The 15,043-nt window shown below is 53.4% G+C and overlaps 5 protein-coding genes and 1 pseudogene across 6 annotated transcripts; 5 read left to right on the plus strand and 1 right to left on the minus strand.

Annotated features, from left to right (window-relative positions):
* The first annotated feature begins 290 nt into the window (after positions 1 to 290).
* Positions 291 to 5,822, plus strand: CAOG_00260 (hypothetical protein; annotated as a pseudogene). Its single transcript has 3 exons — positions 291 to 1,351; positions 1,984 to 2,759; positions 2,876 to 5,822.
* Positions 5,823 to 6,044: 222 nt separating this feature from the next.
* Positions 6,045 to 8,712, plus strand: CAOG_00261 (hypothetical protein). The gene is made up of 5 exons (XM_004365075.2): positions 6,045 to 6,151; positions 6,580 to 6,613; positions 6,715 to 6,791; positions 6,900 to 7,250; positions 7,354 to 8,712. Exons 1-5 carry the CDS (start codon positions 6,065 to 6,067, stop codon positions 8,590 to 8,592), a joined length of 1,788 nt encoding a protein of 595 aa, XP_004365132.2. The 5' UTR covers positions 6,045 to 6,064; the 3' UTR covers positions 8,593 to 8,712.
* Positions 8,713 to 9,057: 345 nt separating this feature from the next.
* On the plus strand, positions 9,058 to 10,694 carry CAOG_00262 (prephenate dehydratase; the record flags this gene model as incomplete). Its single annotated transcript, XM_004365076.2, has 8 exons — positions 9,058 to 9,075; positions 9,126 to 9,218; positions 9,349 to 9,548; positions 9,626 to 9,745; positions 9,850 to 9,964; positions 10,059 to 10,168; positions 10,257 to 10,308; positions 10,401 to 10,694. The coding sequence occupies 8 exons, from the start codon at positions 9,058 to 9,060 to the stop codon at positions 10,578 to 10,580; spliced, it is 888 nt and encodes a 295-aa protein (XP_004365133.2). The 3' UTR covers positions 10,581 to 10,694.
* A 9-nt stretch (positions 10,695 to 10,703) lies between these two features.
* On the plus strand, positions 10,704 to 12,202 carry CAOG_00263 (40S ribosomal protein S29). Its single transcript, XM_004365077.2, has 3 exons — positions 10,704 to 10,788; positions 11,779 to 11,878; positions 12,006 to 12,202. Exons 1-3 carry the CDS (start codon positions 10,727 to 10,729, stop codon positions 12,012 to 12,014), a joined length of 171 nt encoding a protein of 56 aa, XP_004365134.1. The 5' UTR covers positions 10,704 to 10,726; the 3' UTR covers positions 12,015 to 12,202.
* Positions 12,203 to 12,386: 184 nt separating this feature from the next.
* Positions 12,387 to 12,750, minus strand: CAOG_00264 (hypothetical protein; the record flags this gene model as incomplete). Its single annotated transcript, XM_004365078.2, has 2 exons — positions 12,387 to 12,635; positions 12,718 to 12,750. The coding sequence occupies 2 exons, from the start codon at positions 12,748 to 12,750 to the stop codon at positions 12,387 to 12,389; spliced, it is 282 nt and encodes a 93-aa protein (XP_004365135.2).
* Positions 12,751 to 12,928: 178 nt separating this feature from the next.
* On the plus strand, positions 12,929 to 14,978 carry CAOG_00265 (tax interaction protein 2). The gene is made up of 5 exons (XM_004365079.2): positions 12,929 to 12,973; positions 13,359 to 13,529; positions 13,879 to 14,242; positions 14,359 to 14,556; positions 14,644 to 14,978. The coding sequence occupies exons 1-5, from the start codon at positions 12,956 to 12,958 to the stop codon at positions 14,796 to 14,798; spliced, it is 906 nt and encodes a 301-aa protein (XP_004365136.1). The 5' UTR covers positions 12,929 to 12,955; the 3' UTR covers positions 14,799 to 14,978.
* The last annotated feature ends 65 nt before the right edge of the window (positions 14,979 to 15,043 follow it).

The raw sequence follows: 15,043 nt of genomic DNA on the forward strand, positions 1-15,043 counted from the left end.
GGCTGGTAATCATGGGTAGCTGGGGGTCGACTGGATCTGAGTTCTCACAGTCGATGAGTGTGCACCGGTTTCTGAGTCCTTTTTTCTACTGTCTTTTTCTCCTGTCTTGTTTTTTTCATGATTTCAGTCTGTTAATGCTAGCACCCGTTCGTCTCCACCACAGCACTCGTCTTTGACACCCGGGTGGCGACCGATGAGCAATCGATCGATTTTCAAACTGTGGATTTTGTGTTTTTTTGCGTTTTAAGGTATTTCTTGACATGTTTCTCACTCTTTTTTTTTTTTTTTTTTTTTTTCAAACACTCACCGCAAGAAACAACAAACAAAGAAAACCCCACACGCTGCACTCTCACACCCAAAAGCCCCCTCTGAGACTCCAACCAGCATACGCGACTCGTATTGTCACACATACACACATACACACAAGCAACCAAAGCATCGCCATGGTTCGGAGCACGAGAAGCAGCCGCACGTCGCTGAGCGGGACAGAGGAGGCCATTGTGACCGCAAGCGCCCACAGTGACAATGCGGACGACGACGACGAGCACCACGGCCGCCGGGCAAGCACCAGCACTGCACCAATATTACCAGCACAGGCACTTGTCCCAGCGGGCGAAGAGGGGTCGGGCGCCGCGCGAGCAGGATCCGTGGACGGCAGCGCTGGGCAACGGACTGTGGAGGACGAGGAAGGAGAACAAGCGGCGTCCTCCGACCTCAGCAACCCTCCCTCCAACGGCGCTGCAGCCAGCCCCGCGGCTTCTGCAGACGACGGCAAGGCCAATATTAATAATGAAGAGGAGGAGGAGGAGGAGGAGGAAGAGGAGGAGCAGGACGCGCCCGAGCGGCGCAATGTGACTCGTCACAGTGAGGCTCAACAACGAGCGACAGCTGTTTCTCCGACAGTGACGACTTCTCCCCGACGAGGCACCCGCTCCAGTGGACTGCGTGCTCAGCAGCAGCAACAGCAACAGCAACAGCAGCAGAAGCAACAGCAACGGCAGCAGTCGCAGCAGCAGCGGCGCCGGCAGCGTCAGCGAGAAGAAGCGGGCGCGGACGATGTGGAAGACGCAGACAAAGATCATGACGAAGAAGAGACGGCATCGCGCGACACCCGCCAAGCCCACAACGACGACGGCGACGACGACGACGACGACGACCCCGACAGCAACGGCGAGGATGGCAGCAACGCCCTGGAGCAGCACGAAGAGCCAAAGACATTCTTCCTGATTGACGATTTGGTGTGGGTCGAGTTCAAGAAGGGCCACTCGTACGAAGCGACTGTGCTTGACGTCCAAGACCAGCCACACGAAGGCAAGCACTACCTCGTCCACTACCAGGGCTGGAAGAGCAAGTAAGTTTGAGGGAGGGTTGTTTGCTGTTTTTATTGCATGGAAGCGGTTTCCGTGGGTTGATGAGGGAGGGATGGGGAGGATGGGAATGGGGAGGAAAGTGAGTGAGAGCGCAATGGGACAAGCGTTTCCCCCATCTCGCTGTGTCGTGTCTCTGCGACGATCCCCCTCTATGCATGGGTGGGTGTGTCCTTTATGCCTTGTTGTTCGCTTTCTCTTTGTTCGTTTTGGCTGGCTGGCTCGTGCTCTCTCGCTCATCACGCTTCAGTTGGCATTTTTGAGTGTGATGACGGACATTGCTGTATTTTTCATTTTTTTATTTTTTATTTTTTATTTTTTATTTATTTTTTTAATTTTTGGTTGTTATTCGAGTTTTTGCTTTTTTTGGGACGCTTTTGTGAGGCGGGTTTGTTTGTTTTGTTTGGTTGTTTTGATTTGGACTTGTTCGAAACAATGCAAAACAACCAACAAAAGCAATCAAAAAGCAAAGAGCGATCCGGAAAGAACAAAAAACAAGAACAACAAAGCGTGCGAGAAACAAACAGAAATGGTTTCAGTGCGAAACACAATGAACACCTCTCAAAGCAAATCACACCACCACCACTACTCACCTCGGGGAATCATTCACATTTAGATACGACGAATGGGTGCCCGAGCAACGCGTCAGTGCTTTCGAGGCGTCGTTGCGATCGCGCGCAGCGGCAAACCACTCGAAAACGGCCGTCCAAGCGGCGCTCGCTGTGGTCGCCCCGCGCTCCTCGGCAGCCCAGGCGCACCGCAAGCTCGAGCAAGAGAAGGAAAAGGAGAAGGAAAAGGCCAGAGATAAGGACAAGAAGGACAAGGAGAAGGACAAGGAGAAGGACAAGGAGAAGGACAAGAACGGCAAGGGCAAGCAGCACGACAAGCCGACACCAAAGGAGAAGGAAGCCGCTCATCCGCCTCAGTCGACGACAACCCCGCCATCATCCCGACAGTCACGGCTGCGCGCAGCACAAACGCCAGCCAAAGCCACCGCTGCCTCCACCCCAACCACGAATTCCAACACGGCTGAGAAAGAAGTGACACATCCCACTCCCCAGCCAGCACCCGCACCTGCACCTGCACCTGCACCTGCACCAGCAAGCGCTCCGCAACGAGCTTCTCGACGACTCTCCGCGTTCGCGGTCGTTGGCGACGACTCGACCTTGACCGGTGGTGACTCAGACGTCCTAGCAACCGCCAGCAAACTCGCAGCCAACACCTCCACTGCGACACCCGGCGTCGCTGTGTCATCTTCCTCAGAGAACGCATCCCACAGTAACACCGGCAACCGGCAACGACGACACTCGCATTCCAGCCAACACGCGGCCGTAGCAACGGTTCCAATGGACGTATCGCCCGGCGCGCCATCCGTCGACACCCCTGTCTCAGGTATGCCCCCTCTTTGTCAAAGCATCCATTCGCGTTTTACTTGCTTGACGCTGTACAGTACCATCAACATTGCATACTCACAATCGCTCGCGACTGCTCACGAATCGCTCACGTAGACACTTGCCGGGAATTGCGCGCGCTGTGGGACACGGCCGCACTCTGCCACTTTCTACAATGCTTCCACGAGCCGCTGGGTTTGACTTTGATGACGTCTGATGAGATTGAGCGCGCGCTGTTGACAGACACGGCCTCGTCCCCAATGCTGGCGAATATTGGCACGCGACTCGTGCTGCGACTCACTTCGCGGGTCGATGTGGGTCCGCTCAACTGGGACTATGTGCTGCAGCAAATCTGCCAGCACCAGCTCCCGCCAGCAATGAATCTGCTGAGCGCGACGCGCTCGTTCGACTCCCTCCCACCGCTGCAGCGAGCGGCGTTGCTCCTTTTGTTGTGTGTCTGGATTATTCAGCAAAACACGGTCGTCACGCCCTCGCTTGACCTCAACATGCTCTATCGTGACCTGCAGCCTGTCGGCGTCGACCGTTCTGGCGTAGAGTACTGGTGCTTTGGCGATCTTCGCCTGTATCGTGCTGCAGAACCGTCCGTGCCACCGCCGCCCCTGGTGCAGCTGAAGGCCGAGTTTTTTGCGACAACACCCTGGCATGTGCTCGCACGCAATAATGTAGTGCTTCAACCAGTCTGCCTCACGGCGCGCGACTGGGAGGAATGGCGTGCCACCGCTATGAACTCACAGCGAGACCTGTATAATGCTCTGGATGCACGGTTCCCGGTGCAAACCACGATCGTCAACCTGCTCGTGCGCGAGCGCAGTGTTGATCGCCAGTTCCTTCTAGGTGCCCCTTTCGCGCTCGCTGTGGCCGCTGCAAAGCGCCCTCTTCAAGCGGTGGCGGCGGCTGACGACCGCCTGTCACAGGGCTCTAGCGCTGGGTCTCAGCGAGAGCAGGATGCCGACTCGAATGGCACAGTCGCACACGTAGCGCAGCACGACCGAGCGAATAGCAAGCGTGCCAGGCGTGAAAATGTGCTCCGGCCGCTCACGGATTCTGATAGCAACGTGGCCCGCGGTGACTCGCAACTGCCCATTCTGCACCAACCGCAGCAACAACACCAACAGCAACAGCAACAGCAACAACAGCAACAACAACAACAATCGACTGTCCCTGTTCATGCGCCTCCAATGGCTGCAACAGCCTCTGGAAAGTTTGTCTTTACAAGTAAGCTGGCCAACGAGGCATCGCATGCTGTCACCTGCGGAACGGCGGCGAACATTGTCGAGTACCACGTTTCCAACTTTGACAAGCACCGCGAGGACATGATTTCCGTGTCTGCCTGGCTCGCATCCTCCCGCCCCACCCCTGCCCCTGCTCCTGCTCCTGCCCCTGCCCCAGCCCCCGTTGCCTCCGAGGCCACACCTGCTACCAAAGCCAACGACAGGCGGGAGTCGCACTCGCACGCACACTCCCAATCGCAAAATCACCATTCCAGCCCGCGTTCGCAGTCAAAGCATTCGCAGCCATCGTCACGGACCCCGCAGGAATCCAAGCATGCTCGCGTCCATCATCTTGAACCAAGCAACCCAGTCTACGTTCCTCCCGCTGCGGCCCCACTTTCTTCCTTCTCTGCACCTCCTCCCGGCAACTACTTTTCGCCCTATCCGTCGCACTCTGTGCGTGAAGCTCCTGGCGCCGCTGTGCTGCCTCCCCCGCATCTGCTCCACAGTAACGTGCGTGAAATGAGCTCGCCAGTGCCCTATCCGCCCGTGCTTGCTCCGCCAGCAACGTTTGTGGCTCCCTACATGTCTTCGAACGGCATGAATAATGGCAGCATGTACTACAGCCAGCAGCAGGCTCCGGGATGGATGATGGGTCCTGGAGCGGTCAATCCGACGCCAATTGCTGCTGCTGCTTCTGCTGCTGCTTCTGCTGCTGCCACGCGTCCGCGAAAGCAACGCAAGCAGCAACTCACGCAGCAGCACCTCGCCTTGCCACAGCATATGCAGCAGCTTGCAATGCCCATGGACTATTCGATGCCATCACAGGCTCCGTTTATTCAGCAGCCAGGGTTTGCGCCTGCCTATCCAGTGGCGACAGACGCGCATCTGGCGACAGTCCCCCCTCCTCCGCCATATGGTGCCGGCAAGCAGCGAAAGACTCCGAAACACCACAACGCCTCGCCGCGCGAAATGGAAGGCCACCCAATCGTTGGCCACTATGAGATTCTCAACGCACCAGCCGGCAACCAACGCGGCATGCCCATGCAACCCAGCGTCATGCCGCAGCACCTGCCGTATCCTCAAAATGCGTTCATGGACTCGAGCGTTTCCCACATGTACCAAGGTCCACCCGCCAGCAGCGGTGACCAGAGCCATCCTCAGATGCATGCCCAGATGGGCCCCCGCACTTCAGTTGGCTTCCCGACGCCGCAGTTCAAGAGCCATTCGGCCGCAGCCCAGCCGGCGTACGAGTCCGAGTTTGGCCGGCACGTGTCGCACAGCTCGCCCACCCAGCAGCCGCATCCTCCTTCTTCGTCGCGCGGAGTGCTCCCAGTGGCTCAAGCCGCCCCAGAGTCTCCCGCGAAAAATACCGCGTCGCCTGGGCGGGGTCGCCGCCAGTCTGCATCAACGGCAGCCAACTCTGACGGTGCCTCAAATCTGCTGCTCTTCTCGCTCCTGTCGTCCATGCAGCCACCTGTCGCTGTTCCCGAGTCGACGGACGGTGGCAGCACTAGCGGCAGCGAAGCCAATGTCCCTCACGACGGCAACGGCACCTCGATGACCCCGTCACCCGTGTTGCGCCCTTCCACGAGCACCGGACCCGCCCATTCGACTGAAGAGGTTGAAGCGCAGTAGAACTGGGTTGTGGCACAAATCCAATCCGCGGTTGTTCATGTTTCCCTCCCCTTGATTTTGATTTTTTTTCCGTTTTTTTTTTTTTTTTTGCCGTTGACTTTTTCTTGTCTGTTTCCACTTGAAGATGTTGATGTGTTTGTGGGTTTGCATCGTTTTCTTGTTTCCAATTGTTGATTTCATTACACACATTGTCCATTTGTTGTCACGACGCTGAGCTCCAATCACCGTTTTTTTTTTTTCGATCAACTTTTCCGCGCTCCCTTCCACATCCGAAACCGCCTCTCACTTACCAAGCAATTCTCATGGTGTCGTTGCAGCAATTGTCAACCCCAGCACATGCCCACTTGATTTTGTTTTCTTATTTTCCACCTCTCCAAATGCAGCAACTTTCACTTTTTTTTTTTTTTTTATTATTACTATTTTTTAATTTTCAATCATGTCACAGTTGTATGCTTCTGGCGCTCCTCCGTCTGCGCCCAGCTCTGCCCAGACCTCCCCGCTGCCCGTTGCCACCCCGATGCTGGTAACGCTATTACGATGATACACACTCTCACTCGCTCACTCTCATCGCCGTCTCGTGCAAATTGGTCTTTTTGTCTCCGCGTCGACCTGTTGGTTTTGTTAATGAAACGACCCACACACACCATTGCAAAATGATGCCTTTGGAAGTCTCGAGCATTGTGCTCGTCTGCTGTGGTGTGGGCCTGACGAATGACGCGTGTATTTGTGATGGAAGTGGACAAAAGCGAGAGACAGAGAGCAGAGAGCAGAGAAAGAGCAGAGCGAGATTGAGCAAGACGAAAGGATTGTTGAGGGGTTGTCACGGAAATCCAAATTCAATCTCCAATCTCGCCTCACTGATCGAAAAGCACTTTGCTCACCGCGGTCTTTTTTTTTTCCTTGTCTGTGTTTGTCTGTGCTTGTGCTTGATGTTGCTGTGCTTTGATTTAGTCGGTCGTCAAGGAAGGCATGCTGAGAAAGCAAGGTACAAACGAAACACGAAAAGGTCTACGTCGTTGAGCAACCTGAGAGCGTTTGCTAAACTTTTTTGACATGTACTTTTGCTTGTCGGGAACACTAAAACAGGTGGACGTGTGCAATCGTGGAAGGACCGCTGGTTTGTGCTTACAACAAACGATATTGCGTATTTCAAGACCCGCAACGTGAGTTCTCTGGAGATAGATGGCTGGTGGTGCCGGGAAGGTGTTGAATTTCACGCCAACTTTTTGCACCCATTTTCAATTTGCAACTTTCATGGATCTCCGCCACAGAGCGAAGAGCCCATCAAGCGCATCCAAGTCTCGGCCATCAAGAGCTGTGATGAGGTTCAGGCGCAACCCGACAGCCGTGGTGCTCGCCCGGATCACTTTTACTTTACGCTCAACACGGAAGGGCGACTTTTCACGATTTGCAGCCGCACCGCTCAAGAGCGCAGCGACTGGGTGGCGGCCATCCGTCAGTACCTTCCCGCCCCTGCCGTCGTGGCATCACCGATCGAGATTTCGGCTGAGCAAGCCGAGGCCGAGCGGGCGGAAGCCGAAACCCGCGAAAAGGCAGCGGCCGAACTTGAAGCAGCCAATGCTGCCGCTGCAGCAGCTGCGGTCATTGTACCAAAGCCATTTGTACGTACATCAGGCGAACTGATGAAGTTTCAATCAACAAGAAAACGAGCAGCGGCTTGAATCTGTCGCTGATTGGATTTTTTTTTGCTCTTGTTTTCCACAGACTCCCGCCACTCGCGCTCCGACATCCGACGTGCCGCTCGAACGCACGTTCGAGATTGAGCAGTTTGTTGGCCAGATGAAGAGCATTGTCCGCTCTGAAAAGTTCTCAGATATTACTTTTGAAGTGGGCGAAAGCAACTTTTATGCGCACAAGGCCATCATTGCCGCGCGCTGCCCAAAGCTTGCGGGGCTCTTCCAGGCGCATACCGCGCGCGTTCCGCTGGTTGGCATCGAGCCCGCCCACTTTTCCATCGTCCTGGACTTTATTTATGCGGACGAGGCCGCGCTGACCCCGGCGAACGCCGTCGATCTGTACCACGCCGCCGCCACCTACGGCTTGAGCCGCCTGCAGCAGCTCACGGAGACGTATGTGCGCGACAACATTTCGGTCGATAACGTGCTCACCCTGCTGAAGGCTGCCAACCGCCGCGAGGCGCGCGAGCTCGAGCGGCTGTGCTTGGGCTTTGTCTCGGACGTTCAGCGCTACCAGTCGGTTATTCGCCAGAAGGAGGCCACCGAAATCGCCCAAGTCAACAAGGACTTGTATGTTCGGCTGTCGCAGGTCCTTGCCGAGGCCCCGGAAGCGTTTGCCCACTCGCTCGGCGACGTTATCGTCGGCCCGACCACCTTGACCAGCGACCTGCTGGGTCTGTTGTCCAGCGTGGCCCACGCAGACGTGCACATCAAGGCGAAGGATTCCGAGATTTTTGCGCACCGCATCCTCCTGGTCACTCGCTGCGAGTCTCTCCTGCACGAGGGCGGCGCCGGCAACGCCAACTTGGCTCAGAGCGGCTTTGTCACGCTGCGCCTCCCCACTCTCGAAGGCCAGGTCATCTACACGCTGCTGCAGTATCTCTACTCCAACAGCGTGTCGGTCGATCGATTGCACGACACGTACGGCCTGATTGCGCTTGCCGACAGCGTCCAGCAGGATCCGATTGTCAGCGTGTGCAACGAGATGATGCGCCAAAACCTCAACGCGAGCACCGCCCTCAAGATCCTCATGGTGAGCTCCAAGTACCAGCTGCTCACGCTCAAGAAGGCCACGCTGGCTCTGATCGTCCGCGAGTCTGGCGCCATCTGCACGCGCAAGGATCTCAAGCCGGTTCTGAACGAGTTCCCGAACAACCTGATTGACATTTGCCGTGCTCTTGTCAAAGGCGAAGGTGGTGCCTTCTCTGACGACGAGGACGACGATGACGACGAAGATGAGGACACGAGCGACTTTGAGCGAATTTAGGCGTGGTTTTTTGTTTTGTGTGAGTGTGTGTGTGTGTGCTTTTCGTGTGTGGTTTGTTTCGTTGGCGGATTTTGCTTTTATCAATAGCAGCAGCTTCTCCCCTTGGGGTTTATCTCAAAAGCGAGTGCGTCGTGAAGTTCGTTGCGACATGTCGTTGACTGGAACACAAAGTCGTCGTGATTTCCGAAACAGCAGCTTAAACAAAGTACCATCAATAGCGACGGCATCCTTAGGTTACTCTTTTCAGTTTTTGACAACTCCTTTTCAGTATTCAAAATCTGAGAGTTGACGAGCCAGTCTTTTTTACGTCCAAACTCTAAGAATTTGTCAAACATGCCATCCGTTGCCTTTCAAGTGCGTTTTGATTGTGGTGATATTGGCAGTGTGACTTCGTGAATGAATGCAATGTGTGCTTTGGTCGATGATCTTGGCTGTGACTGTGCTTTGATGGAGATGAGGGTCGTGATGGAACAGTTTGGCAGCGTACGTTTCGAATTTGCTCACACCAATCACGACCATGAACCACTTTGCAGGGAAACCCCGGTGCCTACTCGGAAATCGCCGCCAAGACCCACTTTGACACTGCGCCAGACGTGACGACGCGTCCGTGCGAGACGTTCGAGCAGGTAGATTGTTGTTTTGTTGCATTGTGTTCGTCGTCGGGCTCTCTTTTCGAGGTATCTCACCCTGCACGACATCTCCGATCTATCATTGCGTCGGCGCTACGTCCTTGTTGTGTCAATCGCTTTCGCACAGGTGTTTGACTTGGTCGCGGCGGGGCAAGTGGACTTTGGCTTCTGCCCGATCGAAAACACGCTCAGCGGCAACTTTCTGCCCGTGTACGACCTGCTGCTGCGTCGCGACGTGAGCATCGTGGGCGAGTTTATTGCTCACGACGAGCACTGCTTGATTGCGGCCGCCGGCACCGCTCTGAGCGATGTCAAGCTAGTGTACAGGTGCGTCATCGGAAATTCAGAAAACGTTGTTCGCTTGCACATTATGCTGATCATCGTCGTTCTATTCTGGTTGGTAGCCATCCGCACGTTCTGGATCAATGTGAGGCATTCCTCAAGACACTTCCTGCGACGCATGTCGCCACGACGGATACCGCTGGAGCGTGTCAATTGATCAAGGCTCAAAATCAGCCTGGCAGGTACGTCGGCCGCTTTCTCTCTCACCTCGCATCATGATTGGCAAGTTGGTTTTATTGCTGATGATTACAACGGCCGTGTGGCTTACTTTGGGCGCATACTCCAGCGCTGCGATCGCAAGCACCCTGGCCGCCTCCATTTCGGGCCTCACCATCATCAAGCGCGGCATCGAGGATGATGCCAACTCTTCCACTCGCTACATTGCCATTGCCAAGCAAGCTGTACGTGCTTTGTGAGATGTCGTTGAGAGCTGAAGAGGAGGGGACGGGCACAATGATCCGATCTGATTTCTTCATCATATGAAACCACATTCAGGCCAACCCTCCTTCCCACGTCAACGCAAAGACCAGCATGTCCGTTGCCTTGCGTAACCAGCCCGGTGCTCTGTTCCGCGCGCTGGCGGCGTTTGCTCTCCGTGATTTAAAGTACGCCAGACCTCAAAGAAAAAAAAAAGTTGGAGCATGTTGTGATCTCGGCTTCTCACTCGCTGGGATTGCCATTGTCCATGTGCAGCATTTCCAAGATCGAAAGCCGTCCTTCCTCGCGAGCTGGAGCCCTGCATACTGTTCGTTCTCGCTTTGCACTTCTTCTACACAGATGCCAATGCAATTTCTAACTTTTTTTTTTTTCTGTCTTGCTCCGCCTTGTCTGACACAGAGCACCCGCCAGTGGGAGTACATGTATGCCATCGATGTCGAGGCGAATGCGAGCCAGCAGGTCATGATCAATGCCCTGAGCAACCTCGAAGAGTTTGCCACCAAGGTCAAGGTGCTTGGCTGCTACCCAATCTTTGTGCCTCGAGGAACGCCTTCCTCGCTGTCGCCTTTCGGCCTTTGAAAGCGGGGGATTTTATTGTTTTTGTGTGCTGCTCTCTGGCTGCACTTGCGGGGCGACGCTCTGCTAAATACAATAATTATTCAGAAAATAAAAAATAAAAAGAAACTCAAACCCAAATCCGATGCTCGCTCTCTCCTCCATTGACAATGTCCCACGAGTCTGTCTTTTACAGCCACCCCAGGAAGTTCGGCCCCGGCTCCCGCCAGTGGTATGTCGCACTGTTGTAGCCTGTCGTCGCTGTGTTGCTGTGCAATGTGAAGCGGGGTGGAGGCGTCAAGGCGTGCGGCAGCAGGAAAGAAGAAGAAGAAGAAGGCAATGGAAAGCCAGCCAAAAAAAAAAAAACAAAAAAAAAAACGAAAAAAATGAAAAATAAAAGCACACGGGCGCGTTGGATCTTCTCGCGCCTGTCCTGACGCGTGCACGCCCCGTCTGTGCCGCGCTCTGTTGCCGTGGTGCTACACGGCTGCTGTTCTGGCGGTATCCGTGCGCGAGGGGCTCGGCAGCGCGCGCGTCGGTCGACTTTCAACGAGTCGAGATCGCTGCTTTTTTTGACGAAAAAAAAAAATCCATCCAATGCAATCCCATACAAGAAAATGCTTTTTGTAGGCCGCGTGGTTTTTATCGTCCTTTTTTTTTTTTTTCCTTTTCTTTTTTTTTTCGGTGTCTGTGATGCATTGTCGCCACTGCCGGGCTCGTCCACCCCAACGTGCGAGTGTTGCGCTGGTCATTTATCGCCCTGACACTTTGTCGGGGGATGCTGAAGATGCGCACCCGCTGTGGATGGAACGAGCTTTTTCTCTTTTTTCTTTTTTTTCTTTTTTTTTATTTTTTTTATTTTTTTCTTTTTTTTTTCTTTCTTTTGAACAAGTTTGCTGCTCTTCCCTGCCCTTGCCTCGAAAGTCGATCTTACTTTTTCAAGCGATGGTATCAGCTATATTTTGCTTTTGGGCTTTGATGGCAATAATGTCCAAAAGCACTAGGCGTGTGCACCAGCGTCTTTTTTTGTCTTTTTTTTTTTCATTCTGATGGATTAGCCATCCATCTCTCATCCTTCCTCGTATCGCGCGCTCCCACCACCACTACTTACGCACTCTTATAATCACCCTTTCGCCAACCGGTCACCCTCTTGCTCTTGGAACGACTCGCGCATCCGTTCGCTGACTTTGTTTTCTTCTCCACTTTCCTCTCCCCACAACAGCACCGTCTGCTCCAACCGTCACGGTATGATCCGCAAGTACCACCTTGACATGTGCCGTCAGTGCTTCCGCCAGTACGCCGCCGACATCGGCTTCATCAAGGTGTGTACGAGCCTCTTGGCTTTCTGTTGAACATGTGTTTTTTGTTGCGTGTGGCTTTTCCTTCATGCTCACCTGCTCGTTCATCTCTCTCGCTCTCCACCTTCTTGCATTACCATCTCCATAACAGTACCGCTAAGCCTTTTCAAAGCGCTGAAGCAAGGATTGTTTTCTCTGCTCGACCTTAGCGTTTTTGATTTTTTTGCTGATTCAGTGCCCCCTCTATCGACCCGGGTTTCTCCTGGTTGTGATCTGAAGTCTGTCTAGTGTCGTTGCTTTGCTTGCTGTTATCATAATGGATGCGCAATGAAGATTTTCGACTCGCCACCCCTCTGTTTCAACTACAATAGCTTCGTCCTTTGAGTTTCCGCCCCTTTTGTCGCCTGATGCCGGTGCTCGTAGCCGTGCACGCGATTGCATTAAAGATTCCACATCAACTTCAATAACTAGACTAGTGTACAAGTACAGGCATGGATCTCGCCCAGCAAAAACAGCACAAGACGAAAACATGCTACCATAGCTTTTGCTGCTCGATCTGCTGCACGACCGCCCGCAATGTAGCTGGGCTGTTGGACTGCAGTGCAATGCCCAGCAGCAGCGAGCGAGAGCTGCCCGTGTTCACCGGGGCCAGCGCAATGCTCTCGATCAAGCGCCGAGCGTAGACTTGCAGCACTGGGTCGTCCCTTCGCCCGAGCAGCGTGCGAATGGAAAAGGTGGGTGCTGCATTAACGTCTTCCTTCATGTCTCTTGCAGCCTCGATCTGCACAACGCAAGCAAGCGCATCCACCGAGTGAGCCGAGCACGATCGCTGTCGTCTTGTGCGGTTTTGTTGTGTACGTTACCAGTGTGCCGATCTTGCCAATATCTGAAATCATAACAACTCATAACAACGACGCGGTTGTCAAAGAGCTGCATGAGGACTTGGACGGTTGTCTGCGGCGCGTCTGTCTTGTTTTTGGGAAGAGGTGCTCCATTATTGTTCAAACAAGCAAAACACGAGTGCGTTTGATTTTTCTCTTTGCTTCAATCGTTTGATTTTTCTCTTTGCTTCTTCTTATTTGCTTTGAAGACCAGACAAACATGCCGATTTTTGGCAAGGTGAAGTTGAGACAAAAAAAAAACACACAACAACAACAACAAACTCAAAAAAAAAAAAAAAAAAATCCAATGGTCAAAAAAAAAACCAATGGAAAAACATCAACGAACTCGTCGCGCTGCGTCGTGGTGATCACGGCGTGGATGGCTTGTTGTCTTGCCATCACTGTGTTGGATGTCAGCCTGTGGATTGGGGGCGACGAGCCAGAGAGTTTCCTGATGAAAAACCAAAAAAAAAAAAAAAAAAGTTTTGATTTTTTTTTTTCTTTCGTCACAGTTCGATTTTTGCTCGCCCTCTTCGACCGTGCGCTCGAGGAGACTCTCACTTTAGCGTCGTTTGTGCTTGTTTTGCTCACTGTTTTGCATTTCTGCTTGTCGCTCCGTGCAGAACGAGGGCGCCGCGGCTCCAGCTGCTGCTGCCAAGCCAGGCCAGCGAGTCGAGTTCTCCTTCTCGACGCAGCTCGCTCACGGCAGCGCCACCAAGAAGATCTCCAACTTTTCCAACGTCAAGGAGATGTACCAAGCCATCTCAACCGCCTTCAGCGTTCCCTTCGGCGATGTGAGTTTGGATGCGAAAGCAAGCAGCCACAAAAGCAACAACAAGCAAACCCAAAAAAAAAAAAAAAAAAAAAAAATCAAACACAACAAAGAAAACAAACAACAGCTTTTTTTTTTTTTTTTTTTTTTTTCTGTGCCTTTCTGTGCGTTTGGTCGGCTGACCTTGCCTCGTATGAGAAGAGGAGGGTGATGATGTGCTGGATTCAACGGAAGGCCAACCAAAAAAGAACGGGGGCAGGACGAGGCTTGAGGATCTCTTTGGACTCTCGCCCCCTTTTTTGGTTGCTTGGTTGCTTGGTTTCTCATGACTAATCTCCCTCTCAACAACGACAACAAACAACAACCAACAGATCGTCTTCTGCACGCTCAACACACCCAAGATCGACATGAACCGCCTGCTCGGTGGCCAGATTGTCTTTGACGACTTTATCTTTGCGCACTTGCGCGGCGAGACCAAGGTCGCTGAGGTTGAAAAGACCTCGTCGACCCTGGGTCTGTCCATCACCGACAACGGCGCTGGCTCGGCCTTCATCAAGCGCATCTACCCGGATTCCATCCTCGCCAAGATCCCGCAGGTCTCTGTCGGCGATCTCATCGAGGAGATTAACGGCGTCTCGATGCTCAACAAGCGCCACTCGGACGTTGCCAACACCCTCAAGGAGGTTCCCGTTGGCTCCAAGTTTGTGCTCAAGCTGGCTGCAGTCAAGCGTCAAGGTACATTTAAAAGAGGGGAGAGAAGGAGAGGAGGGCGGGACTCGTTTTTTGAGGCATTGTGTTCTCCCTCTACATGCACTCACCGTTGTCTGTCTTCTTTTGTCTGTGACGAGCAGGCGGCGATGAGAAGCATGCTACTCCTGCTGCTGCTGCTGCCGCTGCCGCCGCTGCACCCGCCGTCAAGCCACCGGCAGAGGAGAAGCCGGCCGCCCCGAGCACCCAGAATTTCAGCGATGCCAACAACTCGGCCGCGATTGCCACCAAGGTCGAGGATCTGCTTGAGAGCTTCATGGGCATCCGTGATGGCGATCTTGGTACGTGAAGGGTTTTTTTGTTTGTTTTGGAGCATTCTTTTGCATTTTGTGATTGTTCACTTTTTGTGTGATGTTTTGGCTTTGTAGCTAGTGAAATGATCTCGCTGGCCGATGGTTTGGAGAACAAGGAGCAGTTCATCGATCTTGTTCAGGAGAACCTTGGCGCGTTCGAGTTCCCTGACGAGTTCAGCTTGGACGTTTGGGACGTCATTCACGGCGGTGAGGCTGCCCTCTTCACATAAAGAGCGACGCACACACAAAAAAAACCCACAGGCTGGTGCTTGGTGGTTTTTTTTCTTGTTGTTCTCTGGCTCAGAGTTGTTCCAATCGTTGTTCATTGGCGCGTGCTTTTTGATTTCGAATGGACAAGTAATATGACTTTTTTTTCCAACATGTCCCTCCCCTCCCTCCCCTCCCCCGGGTCTTTCTCCCCCACTTTTGTTTGTTATTGTTATTGCTATTATTCCTCTCCCTTGTTGCGGTTTTT

The sequence above is a fragment of the Capsaspora owczarzaki genome, assembly GCF_000151315.2.
Source record: "Capsaspora owczarzaki ATCC 30864 unplaced genomic scaffold supercont2.1, whole genome shotgun sequence".
In the NCBI taxonomy this organism is placed as follows: Eukaryota; class Filasterea; order Ministeriida; family Capsasporidae; genus Capsaspora; species Capsaspora owczarzaki.

Excerpts from the sequence above, each read along its gene's own strand:
- CAOG_00261 (XM_004365075.2), top strand. The coding sequence starts at position 6,065 with ATGTCACAGTTGTATGCTTCTGGCGCTCCTCCGTCTGCGCCCAGCTCT. Across the intron at positions 6,614-6,714 it reads AGGCATGCTGAGAAAGCAAG|GTGGACGTGTGCAATCGTGG; the intron begins GTACAAACGAAA and ends ACACTAAAACAG. Across the intron at positions 6,792-6,899 it reads CGTATTTCAAGACCCGCAAC|AGCGAAGAGCCCATCAAGCG; the intron begins GTGAGTTCTCTG and ends TCTCCGCCACAG.
- CAOG_00263 (XM_004365077.2), top strand. The coding sequence starts at position 10,727 with ATGTCCCACGAGTCTGTCTTTTACAGCCACCCCAGGAAGTTCGGCCCC. Across the intron at positions 10,789-11,778 it reads GGCCCCGGCTCCCGCCAGTG|CACCGTCTGCTCCAACCGTC; the intron begins GTATGTCGCACT and ends TCCCCACAACAG.
- CAOG_00265 (XM_004365079.2), top strand. Across the intron at positions 13,530-13,878 it reads TCAGCGTTCCCTTCGGCGAT|ATCGTCTTCTGCACGCTCAA; the intron begins GTGAGTTTGGAT and ends AACAACCAACAG. Across the intron at positions 14,243-14,358 it reads GGCTGCAGTCAAGCGTCAAG|GCGGCGATGAGAAGCATGCT; the intron begins GTACATTTAAAA and ends TGTGACGAGCAG.